Source organism: Gavialis gangeticus, unplaced genomic scaffold (genome assembly GCF_001723915.1).
Source record: "Gavialis gangeticus isolate Ggan-Ray unplaced genomic scaffold, GavGan_comp1, whole genome shotgun sequence".
In the NCBI taxonomy this organism is placed as follows: domain Eukaryota; kingdom Metazoa; phylum Chordata; order Crocodylia; family Gavialidae; genus Gavialis; species Gavialis gangeticus.
The window spans coordinates 160,528,488-160,546,565 of NW_017728992.1; the positions used below are offsets into that span (position 1 = coordinate 160,528,488).

At 41.6% G+C, this 18,078-nt stretch overlaps 1 protein-coding gene across 4 annotated transcripts in view; it reads left to right on the forward strand.

Moving 5' to 3' along the window:
• The window catches only part of VPS13B (vacuolar protein sorting 13 homolog B), a 1,046,600-nt gene that overhangs the window by 498,950 nt on the left and 529,572 nt on the right, over positions 1-18,078 (forward strand). For all 4 annotated transcript variants that reach the window (XM_019527996.1, XM_019527995.1, XM_019527993.1 and 1 more), the window contains one exon: positions 3,857-4,004. In XM_019527996.1, coding sequence (XP_019383541.1) covers positions 3,857-4,004 — 148 coding nt within the window. The remainder of the gene's footprint in view (positions 1-3,856; positions 4,005-18,078) is intronic.

Sequence of the window (18,078 nt, forward strand, 5' to 3'; positions counted from 1 at the left end):
GTTAGATGTTGACTTTTCTGATGGACAGTTTGTTTTTCTTGCACTAATTTTATTTTCCTAGTGGACTTTCTGAGCTCTGTTAAAGGTATTTTGCAGTCTCTCTCCTTGGATGATTTTTTTTTTTGTGCGCTGGTTAATGTAGTGATCTGTTTTCCATTGGGGAAGATTTACAAGCATATTGCTCTGCCTCACACGAACTGTTTCCCCACAATGATTTCTTCTGCAACGTGTGAGGTTTCTCACTTCCCAAGTATATGAATTACATTATCACTTCAATCCCAACAAATTTAAACAATAAAATAATTGATTAAAAAGCATGTAATCTTCCTGCCTGATCTTCTGAGAAATTGTTGTCATCTTTAAATAATAATCTTCAGTAAAATCAACAGTGAGAGTACATAGTAGTTTTCTCCTACTGACTCTCATATGTTGGCAGCTATTGTCATATCAGGTGTACCTACTGTTTACCTAATAATCCTTGTGCACACTGAGGGAAACCTCTAAACTCTGCTTGATCTCTTTGCAGAAGCCTGCCAAACTCTGAGCCTCTCTCTTAACATTGAGAAGAGAAAGCGCTCGGTCAGCCTGCTCTGGGCCATGAATATGACCCCCTCTTCCCAAATTACCAAAGAGGGAAAGACCCTAAAGTTAGTTGAGCACTTTCCCTATCTTGGTAGCCATCTGTCTCAAAGAAAACATGGATGAGAGATCCAGCACAGGACCAGAAGTACTTTCTTTGATAAATAGGTTCAGCATGTCTTTATTGATTATGCTCTCTGGAAAGATGACAAGATCCAGGTCTACAATGCAGTCATTATCCCCACTCTCCTTTATGGATGTAAAACATGGGTGACCTATCATCATCTCAAGAGCCTGGGGAGGTATCATCAACAATACCTCTGGAAAATCCTTCATGTCAAGTGGGAAGATCATTTCACAAATGCCAGCTTCTTTGCTAAAGCTAGTGTTATCAGCATTGCATCAGTAATCCATAAGCACCAGCTTCTGTGCACCAGACATTGTGGGCACTTTCCCATGTACTCTGTGGGTGGAGGGGCAGCACTTTAATACAGCAACTCCGAGAACCACTCTGAGCAAAGTGCCACAGCATCTTCTCTATCAACATCTACGCTCTTAAAAATGGCAGCGGGGGCACCTGAACTAAAGTTCTTTTCTGTAAAGCACTAAGTGCACATATAGCCTCGTATAAATAATAACAATGGTTATTTCATCTCATTTTGTGTTTTTGTTGACTTGTGGATTATTTTGCAGATGTAAAGTGCTGTACAATTCATTATTATTTAAGATACGTTAGAATTCATGATTCTTGATAAAATCTTTTTGTTCCTGGAAAACTCAGTTAACCTCAGCTCTTTATGTCAAGGAGAGCTATGCACCCCTGCTAGCTGACATTGGCAACCAGGGTGGATGGCTGGAGACCCTCTGGGTTAAAATCCGTGGGGAATACGGCACAGGGGACGTGATGGTGGGAGTCTACTACAGACCTCCCACCCAAAGTCAAAAGCTTGACCAGGAGTTCACCAGGGAATTGGCTGAAGCCACATTCTGCAGGTCCATGGTTGTCATGGGAGACTTCAACTACCCAGACATCTCATGGGAAGAGCGTTCAGCTAAATCCGAGCGGTCACAAAGCTTCCTCTCGTGTGGATGACCTTTATCTGACACGAGAGGTCTACAGGCCAACGAGAGGCAAAGTGCTGCTCGACCTGGTACTGGCAATCAGGGAAGACCTAATTGATTGACCTAGCAATCAATGGGAAGCTGGGTGACAGTGACCGCGAGCTGATCACCTTCACCATCTGCCGCAAAGTTGGCAAGATGGTCAGCAATACAGAGATCCTGGAAGCTCAAGCAAAGTCTATCCCATCTCAGGCAGAAGGCAGCAAAAGGGCACAGCAGCCCCTTTGGCTCTGCAGGAAACTAGTGGACCTCCTGTGTGTAAAAAGACAGACCTACAAAGGGTGGAGGAGTGGATCCACCTCCAAGGAGGAATACTCTGCACTGGTCCAGACCTGCAGGGAACGAACAAGAAAAACCAAGGCTGAGACTGAGCTCCAACTAGCTACAAGTATCAAGGATAATAAAAAGTCCTTTCTAGATATGTGGGGAGCTGGAGGAAAAGCAAGGGCAACATTGGACCCCTGCTAAATGAGAGAGAACAGCTGACAACTGACACCTAGGAAAAAGCTGGCTAGCACTACGGATGAAAGGGATTTGGGGGTCATGATTGACCACAAGGTGAACATGAGCCCTCAATATGATGCTGTGGCTAGTAAAGCGAGCAAAACGCTGTCTTGCATCCATAGATGCTTCTCAGGTAAATCGCAAGACGTCATTCTCCCCTTGTACTTGGTCTTGGTGAGGCTGCAGCTGAAGTACTGTGTCCTGTTTTCGGCTCCACAACTCAAAAAGGATGTGGAGAAGCTTGAAAGAGTCCAGAGGAGAGCCACGTGCATGATGAGAGGTCAGGAAAAAATGACAACAGGCTGAGAGCTATGGGACTCTTCATCCTGGAAAAGTGCAGGCTCAGGGGCAATCTGATGGCCTCCTATAAGTTTATCAAGGTGTTCACCAGTATCTAGGGGAATGTTTGTTCACCAGAGCACCCCAAGGGATGACAAGGTCGAATGGTTATGAACTTCTGCAAGACCATTTCAGGCTGGACATTAGGAAGAATTTCTTTACTGTCCGAACCCCCAAGGTCTGGAATAGCCTGCCATCGGAGGTGGTTCAGGCACTTACTCTTAATGCCTTCAAGAAAAAATTGGATGTTTATCTTGCTGGGATCCTGTGACCCCAGCTGAGTTCCTGCCCCTGGGGCAGGGGGCTGGACTCGATGATCTTCTGAGGTCCCTTCCAGCCCTAATGTCTGTGAAACCCTGAAATAAGATTTCACAGATATCCTTTGGTAATTGGTTAGATTCAATTTTGAGCATTCCTTGCCCACTTAATAAAAAGAATTTTAAACGATATGTAGCAGTGACTCTCAGCCTTTTCGCCCCACAGGCTATCTGTGGGCCAGATCTGGCCTTGGGGCTGGGTACCACTCCCCTCCCTGCCCTGTGTACCAGGAGTGGATCCCAGGGGGCTGCTGCTGCCCCCAGAGCACCAGAATTAGGTTCTGCTGGCCTGGCATCACCCACTCCCACTGCCTGTGTGCCAGGATTGGGGTCCCAGGGGCCTAGCACCAACCTCTCCAGGATTGGTTCCCAGGGCCCTGGAATGGCCTCCTCCTGCCCTCTCTGAGATTGGGTCTTAGGGCCCAGCATGACCACATCCTGTCCCTGCTTGCCAGGATTGGCTCCCAGGTTGCCTAACATTGCCCTCTTTTGCACCCCCCTGTACTGGGATTGTGTCCTGCAGGTGCAGTACTGCCCCCACTCAGGCCTGCAGGCTGAGATCAGTCACTGGATCCAACACACAGGGCCCTAGGTTCCCAGTGGGTCCAGAGATTTGGCAGTATGGGTGCAGTGTCACTGTTCTCTGAAGTCATGGGGAGCCCCATGGGCCGGATGGCATGGGGCTGTGGGCCAGCTCTGGCCTGCAGGTCAGAGATTGAGCACTTGAGTATATAGATTAGTAGGAATATCAAGAGCTGTATATACAGATCTGGGTAGAAAAACACTTAAAAATTACAATCTATTTGATACTTACTGAAGGTATTCAATATGTAAATTTGCTTTCACAATATATATGCTCTAATTACTAATTCAAGATTTTTCCTAGGGGAAATCAACAGTTAATGAAGCAGCTTCTATGGTGGTGTCATGTTTTATTACATATCCTAATTTTCTCTGAATTAGTTACTACATACTTTTTTTTCCCCTCCTTCTAGCAGCCTGTAGGAACTGTTCCTCTGGGTTTGCCAGTAACGAGGAAAAAAGAGGATGAGGTGTCAGTTGGAAGTGCACCTATGGCAAAACAACAGTCAAATCAAGCCTCTGAGTATGCCAGCAGCCCTGTCAAAACAAAAACTGTAACAGGTATGTTCTGTCCCTAATTGCCCTTCTAACTTCACTCTGTAGTGCACATGTGCTTGCTGCACACACACACTTTAGCAGGTCAACTGTGTAAATACAGTGAACCACTCTTGCGACTTAAAACTTTTCTAGAAATTTTTTTATTTATTTAATGTACAATTTCTTTAATTAAAATAATCAGAATTTTAATTCTGTAATATTTAATTTTCTATCTTACCTGTGGTTTGTTGCTACTATTAAAACTGTTTCAGACTGTTTCAACCCAAGCCTGGCTGAAGGAGAAGCACTTACAACAGAATTTTAATTATTATCTGATCATATATATTTCTTTGATATAAATGAACTTTTCTTCTGTAAGTAATTTTTAAGTTACAGTCTATGTTATGATATTTATTATAATGCAGTTAATGTATCTCTGACTGAAATTATTTCAAATGCTATATATTCGCGAGTATAATTTCAGTAATGAGCTGTTGATCAAGAAAAACTTTAGGAGCACTTGACAGAAACTCCAGGCTGAATACATCCTTTTTAATGAACAAAACAGGAATTTTTGAAGAAAGTATTGTCTTTATTTAACAAAAATATTCATATTGGATCATAAGTGAGGTTTACAAACGAGGATGTTCAAAAGAAAATTTTAAGAAACTGGGACTGATAATAGACCACTACCTTCTCCACCTTAATTTCTTTCCTCAAGGTTATGGCTACTGTGATATCCATAAGAAATCAGAGTTAATGGTGCTTTGGACAGCTATGATATCTTTTGGTATTTTTATATAATTAGAATTGTCTTTAAGTGATGCATTTATTAAAACATACATAAATGTACATAAAATGCTAGTAGCTTTTATCCTTTCCTCATTCCATTGAAGTACCTGCTGACATTTGGTGCTTTTCAGTACGGGGACTTTGTCTTCATATATGTTCATCCACTTGAGCCTTGCAAAATTGGACTCCAAAGATAACTGGGACTTCTGGGAGAAGCCAGTCCCTCCCTCGCACTAAGCCTGCTTGCTTTAATTTTTGATCTTCATTGTTCTCTCCAATAGAAACCAGTGTTAAAAAAAATTGGGTAAGGTGCATGGGGCCTTTAACATAGAACCCAGAGTCACATAGCAATTGTGACTTTATTTGTTCAGAGAAGATAAGTAGGAACATTGGCAATGCATAGGGGGTGCACACAGGTGCACGTGCACCCTGTGAGATTGCTGGTCAGCGCTTGCCACCCCTGCCTCCCTCACCGCTGACACTGCTGCAGCCACCTGCGGGAGCTCCCTGCACGCCGGCAACATGCTCCTGCTGCCAACACCACTGCCACCTGCAGGTGGTCACTGTGTCCCCCCAGCCTCAGGAGGCATGCGACGTTCATGAGTAGGAAATATGTTTGATCTGAGGGAAAACTAAGGATGGGAGAGATTCTGGGAATGGGGGCAGGTAGAAGCGGGTAATTTAGGAAAAAAAAACTTGGACAGATGCACGTTTGCTGTTGTTGATGAGTTAACTGGCAAGTATAGATTTTTAATAGTTCTTTGAAGGTGTTTTGGAGGGGGGATTAAGGGTAGGAGTAACTACTTACTGCATCTACACAAGGCACTGACTGCGTAGTTATTACTACGTAGTCATTTAGTACTTGTGTATACAAGTACTTAATGATTGCGCAGTAATTGGAGTTACTGCACAGTAGCGTTGCCAAATGGCTTTTAGGTGATGCTGACTGCATAGTAGATGATTACTACCACACAGTAGCATTGCATCACACTTCGTCCCATGCAATGCTACTGCATCACAGTAACAAGCTACTGCACAGTCAGCATGTTGTGTAGATGTGTCCAGTGAGTCAGAACCTCAAAATTTATATTCTGAAATACACTTGCAAAAAATATACAGATATTCATCCTAGACAACTAATTGCATATACAAACATTCTCTTGTAGGTGCAAATGCAGAGTTAGTATGTTGCAATTACACATTTATACAAATGTGTACATCTTTCCTGGACATAACCTTTAATCTGAATTTTAAGTATTCATCTCTAGACTTATGCCTCTCCCTTACTGAGTTCTTTGGTTAATCATGATCTTAGACCTTTGTTATTTTTTGGAAGAAGTTTGGAAGAATTTTCATTTGTTTGAAATGGTTACACCAGAAAACTTTTGGGGAAAAAAATGTTCAAAATCTAGAGGTGTCAGATGGGTGCAGATTGTGCAGACAGACTTGGTAGTCTTATTGTGTAACTTATTTTTGACCAAAAATATAGCAAAAATGACAATAAATTACAAATTATGTTAATAACAAACACAAACAAAAGCTGTTTCCTTGGATCTTCAAAATTGTACTTATTCTTCTGCAGTAAAACTGCTCCATTTAAATTAATAATGGATGTTGAGAAGTGATGTTTTTAATTATTTAGCAAAAAGGGCATTAATGCAGCAAGAAAGAAGACTTGCTTGTTAGGATTAATTTATATTAGAAATCATTCTCTTTAATCATGTAATTTATTTTACTAGTTTAGCGTAAATCCCATACCTTTTGTGATTAATCAGGTATTTAATTTCGTTGTAAAATAATTTCATGGCACAGAGTTTGACACTAATAAATAAAACGTGATAGCCTTGATTCTCTTAGGAGATAGAACACTTAGTCAAACTGTACTATTTTTTTCCTTTTTAAACTACAAGCAGTTGTTCTTTTCAAAGGTAAAGTACTGATTTTGGCTTAGTTAATTTCTGCTTTGTTCAGTACTTCCAAACTGTAAAAGGGAAAGTGTTCTTAAAGGAGCAGAACTCTATAGCAAATCACTATTTAATTTTTTTTAAAACAAAACTGTTTAAATGTGTTCTTTTCTATCTGTCCTTATATTTGACAGAACATGACATATGTGACAAAACATTTGGTTCTAATTTCAGGCCTAAATCTTTAAATATGTGCATATTTTGCATACTTTGCAGTTGCAGGTGTGAAATACCTGATACACTGATACAAATGGGAGTCGCTGCTAATAGGGAGTTGTATAAATCTTTGATTTGACCACGTGCAACTCATGCATGTGCACTTATTCATATGCACTTTTTAAAATGTGAAAAGCTACTGAGAATGAACAGGGACAAAGATACCTTTTTTTAGGCTTTGTGTTGTACTCAACTGGGTAGAATTGGCTTCTGGTTGGAAGATTTAGAGAGTTGCGTGAATAGAGATATGGACCATCAATAGAATTGCATGGCCCTAGATTTGAACTCTTTTTCTTTGATTTTCAGTGCAATGTGCTAGAAAGACCTCTGCCATAGATGTGAGACCACAGGAAACAGTGGTTACAAAATTTTGAAAAGGTTCAGGTTCTAAAAGATGAAATTTCCCTACCTAAAGAATGGGCAGTTGACTCTTTACCCTTTCTTTCAGCAATTTATTCTGTTAGAGACATTTTTCTTCCAACATTAAGAAATTAACAGTGCATTTAACATTTGTGCATTGGTGATATTTTTCTTTTTTCATCTCATTTAGTCCCTTCCTACTAATATTTGTCTCTGTCTTATATTTATTTGTTTCTTGTATATCTAGAGTTTTTTCTCACTCCTCCTCTCTTTCTCTTTTCTTTAAAATGGGCAGTAATGTTTTATAATAATCTATATGTCCAGGTTTTTTCTGTATGGGGTGCCAACTCTACTAAATAGATCAGTAATGACTGTAAGGTTAGTACCTCTTTAACCAACAAGGTTAGGTATAGGTGACTTAAATAGTCAGGTGGGAGCCCTCTAGTATAAGGCATGTGTGTGTAGTCATGCAGGTTGAACGATTATATCTTAAAATCACAGTTTTGATAAGTATTTTGAATTTACCCATTTTAATTCTAGCATGATCTCTGAAGCCATTCTCTTAAGAACTGCTAGAAACCAAACTTATGTATTAAATTAAAGCAGCTTGAAATTGCAACTGTCAGACAATTTAAAACATATATCTCTAACTCTATCAGACTGTGAGAGAGCAGCTGCTGAAACCTTGCCAGAAATGAAGTATGGGAAAAGAGTAAAATTGTTACTTACATGGCATGCAAAGTGTGCTCAGCAAATAAATAAGAAATGGACGATTCTGCTGTGATTTTCAAACTGTCAGAATTATATATCAAGCTTCTGGAGATGTCATGTGCACCTCTACAAGCAAGAAAAGACAAAAGTATGTGTGATCCTAATTTAATGTGATATGAAACTGAGGAGAAAGAAAGGGTGGGAAAAGATTCTGTCGCTCTCTTTTCTAAAGCACTCCCCAGTCTGCTTTCGTCAAGCACATACCATCTTTGACACCTGCTCTCTTCCTCCTTTGAGGTTCCCTTTTACATTCCATTCTTTTCCTTCTCTGAATTGAGACCCACTTTAAAAAGATGTTTGATAGCTGAATTCTCATTTAAGCTCCTACAGTCACCTAGCTCTTCTCTCATTTTTAGCAGGATTGAAAGAAAAATAAAAGGGTGGGGGGTGGGGACTGGCTGGATTTGAGCTAGTGGAGAAGAATACTCACCCTGAGGAAGCCTTAGTAAAGCTATTTTGCATGCATGGCACAGCTGGATGGGAGAGTTAGTATGGGTCCCTGTTTACCAAGAAAGAGGATGCTTGTATGCTGATACTTTTGTAGGCTAGCAAAAGTGGTAGTATATCAGGCCATGAACTACAATTTTAGTGGATTCTTTTGTAGTGTCCTAAAATATTGTGCCATTTGCAAAAGCATTTTTCAGTGAAGTAGAAAAGAGTTGTTTTTATTTTGAGCATTTCATGTATAAGGTCCCCAGTCTTTGAGGAAAATCAATCAAATTTTATATATTCATTCACAAAAAGACTCTCATTAAAGGAGCTCTATTAGTGGAAAAAAGAGGTTTTGATTAGGTAATGAAGGACTCTTTTCATTAAATTTCCTGAAAACTTCAACTTCCCACGGGACACCCATCATTCAGGAATACAGGTCCCTCTTGAAATATATCATCCTAAGGATAGTATTGCTAGATGTATTCTGCTGCATTTCTGTGTAGTCCTTGCACAGTCACGGAATTATGATGTGGCTGGAATAATTGAGACGTGACGGGATAGCTCGTATGACTGAATCAGTGTCATGGATGAGTATAAACTGCCCAGAAAGCACAGGCAGGGAAGAAGAGCGGGAGTTGTACTGTATATTAAAGAGCCGTATGATTGCTCAGAGCTCCACTATGAAATGGAGATAGGCCTATTGAAAGTCTCTGGGTTAGGGTCAGAAGGGAGAGAAACAAGAGTTTCTGCTATAGACCACCAGACCAGGAGGAAGTGGTGGATGAGGCTTTCCTCAAACAACTAATGCATGTTTTCCCAGTCACAGACCCTGGTTCCTATGGGGGATTTCAGTCACCCTGATACCCGCTGGGAGGGCAATACAGCGGTGTGCCGGCAATCCAGGAAGTTTTTGAAGAGTATCGGAGACAACTTCCTGGTGCAAGTGCTGGAGCAGCCAACTAGGTGCTGTGCTCTTCTCGGCCTGTTACTCACCAACAGGGAAGACTTAGTGGGGAATGTAGCGCTGGATGGCAAGTTGGGCAGCAGCGACCATTGAGTTTAGGATCCTGAGGAAAGGAAGGAAGGAGAGCAGCAGAGTAAGGACCCTGGACTTCAGAAAAGCAGACTTCAACTCACTCAGGGAACTGATGGGCAGGATCCCCTGGGTATCCAGTCTGAGGGGAGAGGAGTCCAGGAGAGCTGGCTCTACTTTAAAGAAGCCTTACTGAGATTGCAGGAACAAACCATCCTGATGCACAGGAAGACTAGCAAGTAAAACAGAAGAGCAGCTTGGCTTCACAGGGAACTCTTCCTGGAGCTACAACACAAAAAGGAAGCTTATAAGTGGAAAACAGGACAAATGACTAAGGTGGAGTATAAGAGTATTGCTTGGGCATGCAGGGACGAAATTAGGAAGACCAAAGTACAACTGGAGTTGCAGCTAGCAAGGGTGGTGAAGGATAACAAGAAGGTATGTCAGCAACAAGAGGAAGATCAGGGAAAGTGGGTCCCTTACTGAATGGGGGAGGCAACCTAGTAATAAAGGATGCAGAAAAGGCTCAAGTACCCAATGCTTTTTGCACCTCGGTCTTCACAGGCAAGGTCAACTCCCAGACCCCTGCACCTTGTAGCAGAGTTTGGGGAGAAGGTGTGAGCAGCCAATTGTGGTGAAAGAACAGTTAGGGACTATTTAGAAAAACTGGAAGTATTCAAGTCCATGGAGCCACAGGGGATGCATCCAAGGATGCTGAGGGAATTTATTGGTGTGACTGGAGAGCCACTGGCCATCATCTTTGAAAACTCATGGTGATCAAGAAAGGTCCTGGATGATTGGAAAAGGGGCAAATATAGTGCCCATATTTAAGGCAGGGAGAAAGGAGGATCCAGGGAACTACAGACCCATCAGCCTCACGTCAGTCCTTGGAAAAATCATGAAGCAGGTCCTCAAGGAATCCATTTCTAAGCATTTGGAGAACAATATTAGGAACATTCGGTATGGATTCAACAAGGGCAAGTCACGCCTGACCAGCCTGATTGCCTTCTATGATCAGATGACTAGCTCTCTGGATATAGGGAGACCAGTGGAAGTGGTATACCTTGATTTTTAGCAGTGCTTTTGATATGGTCTCCTACAACATTCTCACGGGCCAGCTAAGGATGTATAAGTTGGATGAGTGGACTGCAAGGTAGATAGAAAACTGTCCTGGATTTTCAGGCTCAGAGGATAGTAATCAGTGGCTTGATGTCTAGTTGGCAGCCAGTATCAAGTGGAGTGCCCCAGGGGTTGGTACTGGGGCCAGTTTTGCACAGTATCTTCATCCATGACCTGGCAGATGGTATAGAGTGCACCCTCAGATGACACCAAGCTGGAGGGAGTAGTGGATACACTGGAGGGTAGGGATAGGATTCAGAGAGACTGCAGCGAATTGGAGGATTGGACCAAGAGAAGTCTGATGAGGTTCAATAAGAACAAGTACAAAGTCTTGCGCTTAGGAGACAGAAGAATCCCACGCACCAGTACAAGCTGGGGAATGACTGGCTGGGCAGTAGCAAGGCAGAAAAGGACCTGGGGGTTAAAGTGAACAATAAGCTTGAATATGAGCCAACAGTGTGCCCTTTTTTAACAAAGAAAGCTAACAGCATACTGGGTTATATTGGTAGAATTGCCAACAGATCAAGGGAAGCAATTGTTCCCCTCCGTTCAGCAGTGGTGAGGCCACATCTGGAGTATTGTGTCCAGTTTTGGGGCCCCCAGTCAGAGAGGATGTGGACAAACTGGACAAAGTCCAGAAGAGGGCAACAAAAATGGTGGGGATGGTCCTGTTTTTAGCAGGGGATTAGACTAGATGACCTCCTGCGGTTCCTTCCAACCCTAATTTTCTGTCATTTATTAAGAACACATTGTTTCAAATACAGTTTTCTTAGGACATAGCAATAGATGTTTGGCCCAGATCCTCAAGATCCTTTCCAGCTGTTTTTAGCTTCTCCGCCACTACAAAGCAGCCAGAAGGCTGCCCTAAAGAAAGCACTGGTGATTCTTGTGGCATAAGAGAATTCCAGAATTACATAAAGCTGGTACAGGTAGATTTGCACAACCCATTCTTATGCCTACACACACAGATGGACAGAATATGCTATAATTTGGCATGCCATTACTAGCCAAAGAAAGTTAAATATTCCCTATTCTTGGGGCTGAGAAGATCCAGAATGATATCTTGTGCCCCTGGCTGACTTTATACTTAAGACGCAACCTATTAATTGCATCTTAAATGGTAACCTGACCCCATGTACAGGCATTAATAGCGTAATAAAACAAGTAATGAGCCACAAGATTATTCCATAAAATGTGTAATAATTTTGTGGCTGGTTTCCATCACACCTTAAACTGATCATGTTAACAGTGTTCCTGCCACGCAGCCTGATGCCTGCTACATGGCAAAGGTCTGGGACTGGCCCCAGTGTGGTCCCAGGGCCAGGACCCACAATCAGCTGACTGTTTAGTCTCTGTCCTGGACCACACTTGGGTCTCAAACTGGCTTCAGTGTGGTTCTGAGGCTGAAACCAACAGTCAAGCTGATTGCCATTCTCAATCCCAGAACCACGCTGGACTCAGTTGGAAACTTGGGTCTTGTCCCCAGGCTGCAGCCATCAATCTGCTGATCTCTTTTTTTTCTGCATTGTGATTCCACCAAAATATCCAACCAGCTCCATCTCCATCTGGCTGCAGTGTGGTCCCAGGGATAAGACCAACAGTCATTTGGTTATCAGTCCGAGCCCCAAGACTGCACTGATTCACTGGGCACCCAGCTTACTACTTGCCAGTTCAAGAAAGCCCAGGATCATTGTTTTCTTGCCTAGTTTCGCAGTCCAGTGACAAAATTCCAACAAGTCTCCTGCTTAAAGAAAATGCTGAGAATATCCAAGACTGGTGAGTTCCTGATACTAATCAGAACCAAGTTGCAGTCAAGTGGGATTTGTACAAATCAGTTTTATGCAGTCTGGAAGCAAAAGGATAAAGTTTTAGTTAACTTCAAACAGGAGATTTGCTTTCTATGGTTCAAAGAAAAGAGGGCATTGGGAGGAATGTCTTTTGAACCTGTAATCAAAGAAAAAGCCCTTCAGCTTGCTACCACAATTGGACTCAGTGATGGTTGGTTGGTTTACCAGTTGGAAGAAACATTTTAACGTGTCAGAAAAAGAAGCATGAAGAGAAATGGTAACAGCAGCTGAGCAGTAGCAAATTGAACAATTTCCTCAGACTCTGGAGAAGTTTTTCCTGGCTGACTTCTACAATGTGGATGAAACAGGAGTGTATATGAAAGGCCTCCCTGACAGAGGATAAATGTTGGGGGGAAAAGTTTCAAAGGACAGTGGAAAAGTTTCAAAGAACAGGATAAATTTACTCGTCTCTGCCACTATAGATAGGAGTGACAAATGCCTACTGTTGGTGATTAAATAAAAATGCCTTGCATGTTTTCCAAAGGACTTTACTGATCTTCCCTCAATTATGACAATTCAGCAAATGTCTGGATAATAGGTGACATTTTCATCTTGCAGTCAAACAGGAGTGATTACCAGTTTTGCACCCAGGGCCATAAGATTGTCTTTTATTGAATAATTGCTTAACACATGCCATAAGATTTGTTCTCTATAAGATCTGGCTCAAATTTCTCTTCTTAAACTTGCACTCTTTGACACAATCTATGGGTCAGAGTATAACTAAGAACCTGAAGGAACATTAAAAATCAAATGGCACAAACTAGATTATTGTTCTTCTTAACATGGAAGCCAGCAAAAATGTAAACTTGCTAGACTGTGGTAATCTCATTGTTAAGGCATGCCAAGATATAAAGCTAAAAACAATTGCCAACTGTTTCAAGAGAAAAAATACTTTGTAAAATCCCATGGTCTCCCAGGAAAGACTCCGTGAAAAGTGTTCCACTTCTTAACCATTTGACAAAAAGGACTTTATAGCAGCTCTGGCTACAGATGAGGGCTTGCCCTTGTTTAGAGAGGCAACCAATGAGGAGTTACAAAACACTTTAACTTCTTCTAGCCCTGGAAACCTTGAATCAAGACAGATCATAATATGATTGATCAAGATTTTGATGAAATTCCACTTCTGAGGAATATGGAGGTGTTAAAGGCTTTAAAGTACTGTTTGGCATTTCTCACATCAATTAACAGCTCCACAAAAAGGTTTACAGGTCTCTTCGGGATGCTGAATCCTGTTTTCAAGCAATATTGGGACTGGGAAAAAACAGTAAGAATTAACCAAGTTGTTTCATCAAAATAGAATGATAATGCATATCTTACTTTTCTTAACTCAATCTCAAGATATAATAATAATGTAAATATATAAATACAGTGTTACACCACAGTAAATTTCAGTGCCAATCTCCAGCAATAGAATTAAAATGTTTAAAATCAGAGAACCCTCATCCAAAGTCAAACCCATAGAAATATATATTGCTGTTTAATGAATGTACCTTTACTGCTGCTGCTAGTTTGTGGCAAGGAGCACAAAAAGTGCAGCTACATTCACATAGTGTGTTTCATGTGATTGTTACCATCTCTAGTGTTCCTTAAAAAAATCATAATATCACAACAGTTTAATAATTTGTATCTGTTAAACTCGCTATTTTATAAATTTCTGATTAAATTGAGAATACAAGATTGTTTTTTCAAGGGTACCCATCATATAGAACAGTATTTGGTTAGTAATAAAATCATAGAAAATTAGGGTTGGAAGAGACCTCATGAGGTCATCTAGTCCAACCCCCTGATTAGAGCAAGACCCAAGTAGATCATCCTAAACAAGGCTTTGTCTGTCCAGGTCTTAAAAACCTCCAAGGATGGTGATTCCACAGCCTTTCTGCGTAACCTGTTTCAGTGCTTTACCACCCTCCTCATAAGGAAGTTTTTTTCCTGATATCTAACCTAAACTTCCCTTGCTGCAACTTGAGACCACTGCTCCTTGTTCTGTGATCTGTCACCACTGAGGACATTATGGCTCTACCCAGAAACTGAAGGCTGCTATTAAATCCCCCCTCAGTTGTCTCTTCTCCAGACTAAATAAACCCAGTTCCCTCAGCCTCTCCTCAAAAGTCACGTGCTCCAGCCCCCTATTTTTTGTCCTTCTCCAATTTCTCTCCAATTTGTCCACATCCTCTCAGTAGTGGGCGGCCCAAAACTGAACACAGTACTCTAGATTTGGTCTTGCCAGTGCTGAATAGAGGGGAAATAATCACTTGCCTTGATCTGCTGGCAATGCAGCCCAGTATGCCATTTGCCTTCTTTGCAACAAGGGTACACTGTAGGCTCATATTCACCCACTGTAATCCCCAAGTCCTTTTCTGTAGAGCTGCTGTTTAGCCACCCCAGCCTGTAGCAGATCATGGGATTCTTCTGCCTCCTAAGTGCAGGACTTTGCACTTTGTCCTTATTGAACCTCATGAGATTTCTTTTGGTCCAGTCCTCCAATTCGTCAAGGTCCCTTGGGTTGGACAGGCATGACTTGCCCTTTGTGAGCCCATACCAAATGTTCAGAATCACCTTCTCCAAGTGCTTAACAATGGATTCCTTGAGGACCTGCTTCATGATTTTTCCAGGGACAGAGGTGAGACTGACTGGTCTGTAGTTCCCTGGATCCTCTTTCTTCCCTTTAAGGATGGGCACTGTATCTGATCTTTTCCAGTCATCTGGGAACTCTCCCAATTGTAATGAGTTTTCAAAGATTAAGGCCAGTAGCTCTACAGTCACGTGCCAACTCCCTCTGCACCCTGAGCTGCATTGTGTCCAGCCCCATGGACTTGTTACACATCCAACTTTTCTAAATAGTCCCTAACTTATTCTTTCACCACTGTTGTCTGCTCACCTCCTCCCCAAACTGTTCTGCCAGGAGCAGTAGTCTGGGAGCTGGCCTTGCCTGTGAAGACTGAGATAAAAAAGGCATTGAGCACTTCATGCTTTTCTGCATCACCTGTCACCAGGTTGCCTCCACCATTCAGTATTGGACCCACGTTTTCCCTGATCTTTCTTTTGTTGCTTACATACCTTCTTCTTATCCTTCACAGCCCTTGCTAGCTGCAACTCCAGTTGTGCTTTGGTCTTCCTAATTTCATCCCTGCATGCCCAAGCAATACTCTTATACTCCGCCTTAGTCATTTGTCCTGTTTTCCACTTATAAGCTTCCTTTTTGTGTGAGTTTTTGTGAAGAGTGCGCTGTGAAGCCAAGCTGCTCTTCTGCTTTACTTGCTAGTCTTCCTGTATATCAGGATGGTTTGTTCCTGCAATCTCAGTAAGGCTTCTTTAAAGTAGAGCCAGCTCTCCTGGACTCCTCTCCCCTCAGACTGGATACCCAGGGGATCCTGCCCATCAGTTCCCTGAGTGAGTTGAAGTCTGCTTTTCTGAAGTCCAGGGTCCTTACTGTGCTGCTCTCCTTCCTTCCTTTCCTCAGGATCCTAAACTCAATCATCTCGTGGTCGCTGCTGCCCAAGTTGCCATCCAGCGCTACATTCCCCACTAAGTCTTCCCTGTTGGTGAGCAGCAGGTCGAGAAGAGCAGAGCACCTGGTTGGCTGCTCCAGAACTTGCACCAGGAAGTTGTCTCCAACACTCTCCAAAAACTTCCTGGATTGCCGGCACACTGCTGTATTACCCTCCCAGCAGGTATCAGGGTGACTGAAATCCCCCATGGGAACCAGGGTCTGTGACTGGGAAAACGTGCATTAGCTGTTTGAGGAAAGCCTCATCCACCACTTCCTCCTGGTCTGGTGGTCTATAGTAGACCCCCACCGCAATATCCCCCTTGTTTCTCTCCCCTCTGACCGTAACCCAGAGACTTTCAACAGACCTATCTCCATTTCGTAGTGGGGCTCAGCAATCATACGGCTCTTTAATATACGGTGCAACTCCTGCTCTTCTCCCCCGCCCGTGCTTTCTGGGCAGTTTATACTCATCCATGACAGTGATCCAGTCATACGAGCTATCCCGTCACGTCTCAATTATTTCAGCCACATCATAGTTCCATGACTGTGCAAGTACTTCCCATTCCTCCTGCTTGTTTTCCAGGCTCTGTACATTCTTGTACAGGAACCTGAGGTATTAGTCAGTTGGTCTGATTTCTCAGGAAGAATGAGAACACCACCTCTGTGGCCCCTTCCTGCTTGTGCTTCCTCCAGGTCACCCACTTCCCCACTTAACTCAGAGCTTTGGTCTTCATCCACTAGCACACTTAGTTTAAAGCCCTCCTCACTAGGTTAGTGAACCTGTATGTGAAGATGCTCTTCTCTCTTTTGCGAGACTATAAATGGCTACATGATGCACATAAATTATGCTTGACATCACTGTTAAAAGGGAGAGGTTGTCCAAATAATTTTGTCTTATTAAATGGTAATAAGTCAGTATTTAGGACTATCTTGAACTCTTTGACTTATGTTAAAAAATACATCAGACAGACAAACTGACCTCTTTGCAAAATGTTCTTCATATAATATTTGCAATTTTTCATCTCAAATTAAGCAAACCTCCTATTTACTATGTGGCAAGAGAGCTGCTCATTAGATAGCAAAATTAATTGTAAGAGCATATTTTTAATGAAGTGCCATTAAGATGCTGAATTAGATTCCTAATGAAATGAACTCCTGGAATGCAGAAAGCTGGGAACTCTGGGGCTAGGATGGTTGGTGAGAAAACATTCACTTATCTGAAGTATTTGAATTATTATAACACACATTTCTGCTCAGTGAACTGAGTAATTATTGTTTATTCATGCCTGCTGTGCAGTGTATGACCGATGACTTAAATGAACAACAGTGTCAATTGGAAGCTGAATGAAATTAAATAGACACTGGAAAGGTAACAATACGTACCCTGTAATTATTTAAATCTGAAGTACCTTTGTTACAAAACTTAAAAAAGCATTTTGAATGCTATTGCTTTATAAATTTTACAAGGATAAAAAGGTTTTTAGGACTCAAAGAGCTTGTTGGAGCTTTTAGATTAACTGGGAGAATTCATTAAAATGAATTGAGCCAAAATTATTTTGTAAATAATAATAGTTTTTAGCAGGCATGACTAATGAAAGTAGTCTCAGTAGTTACTCTTCAGATTCTATATGTTAAAATGTTTTAATTTTACTATGCCAATTTCTTCACTTCTTGTTTTCTTTTATGGCCAAGAATAAATCACCGATAGACCTAAAGAATGTTAGGAAAACAGAGCAGTGTGGTTCTTTCATCCAGTTTGTGGTGACATTCATAGTTACAAGACAAAAGAGACCCAAGTGGGTTTCTGTTTTAGATTGGGGGGTTACGTTTGTTTGTTTTTTAAAATTAAAATATACTTTCTAATATTTTGTTAAAGGGACATTTACCTGGGAAAATTCTTGCAAATACATGGATTGAAATTTTTAATAGTGAGATACAATAAAAGTAATTTACAATTGTAAGCAGTATTCAGGTGTATTGACTTCCATGTAATGTATTTATAACTACAAAAATAAGTTGTCATATTTCTATAAAAATATTAAATAGGAAGATATATAAGCTATAATATACATTG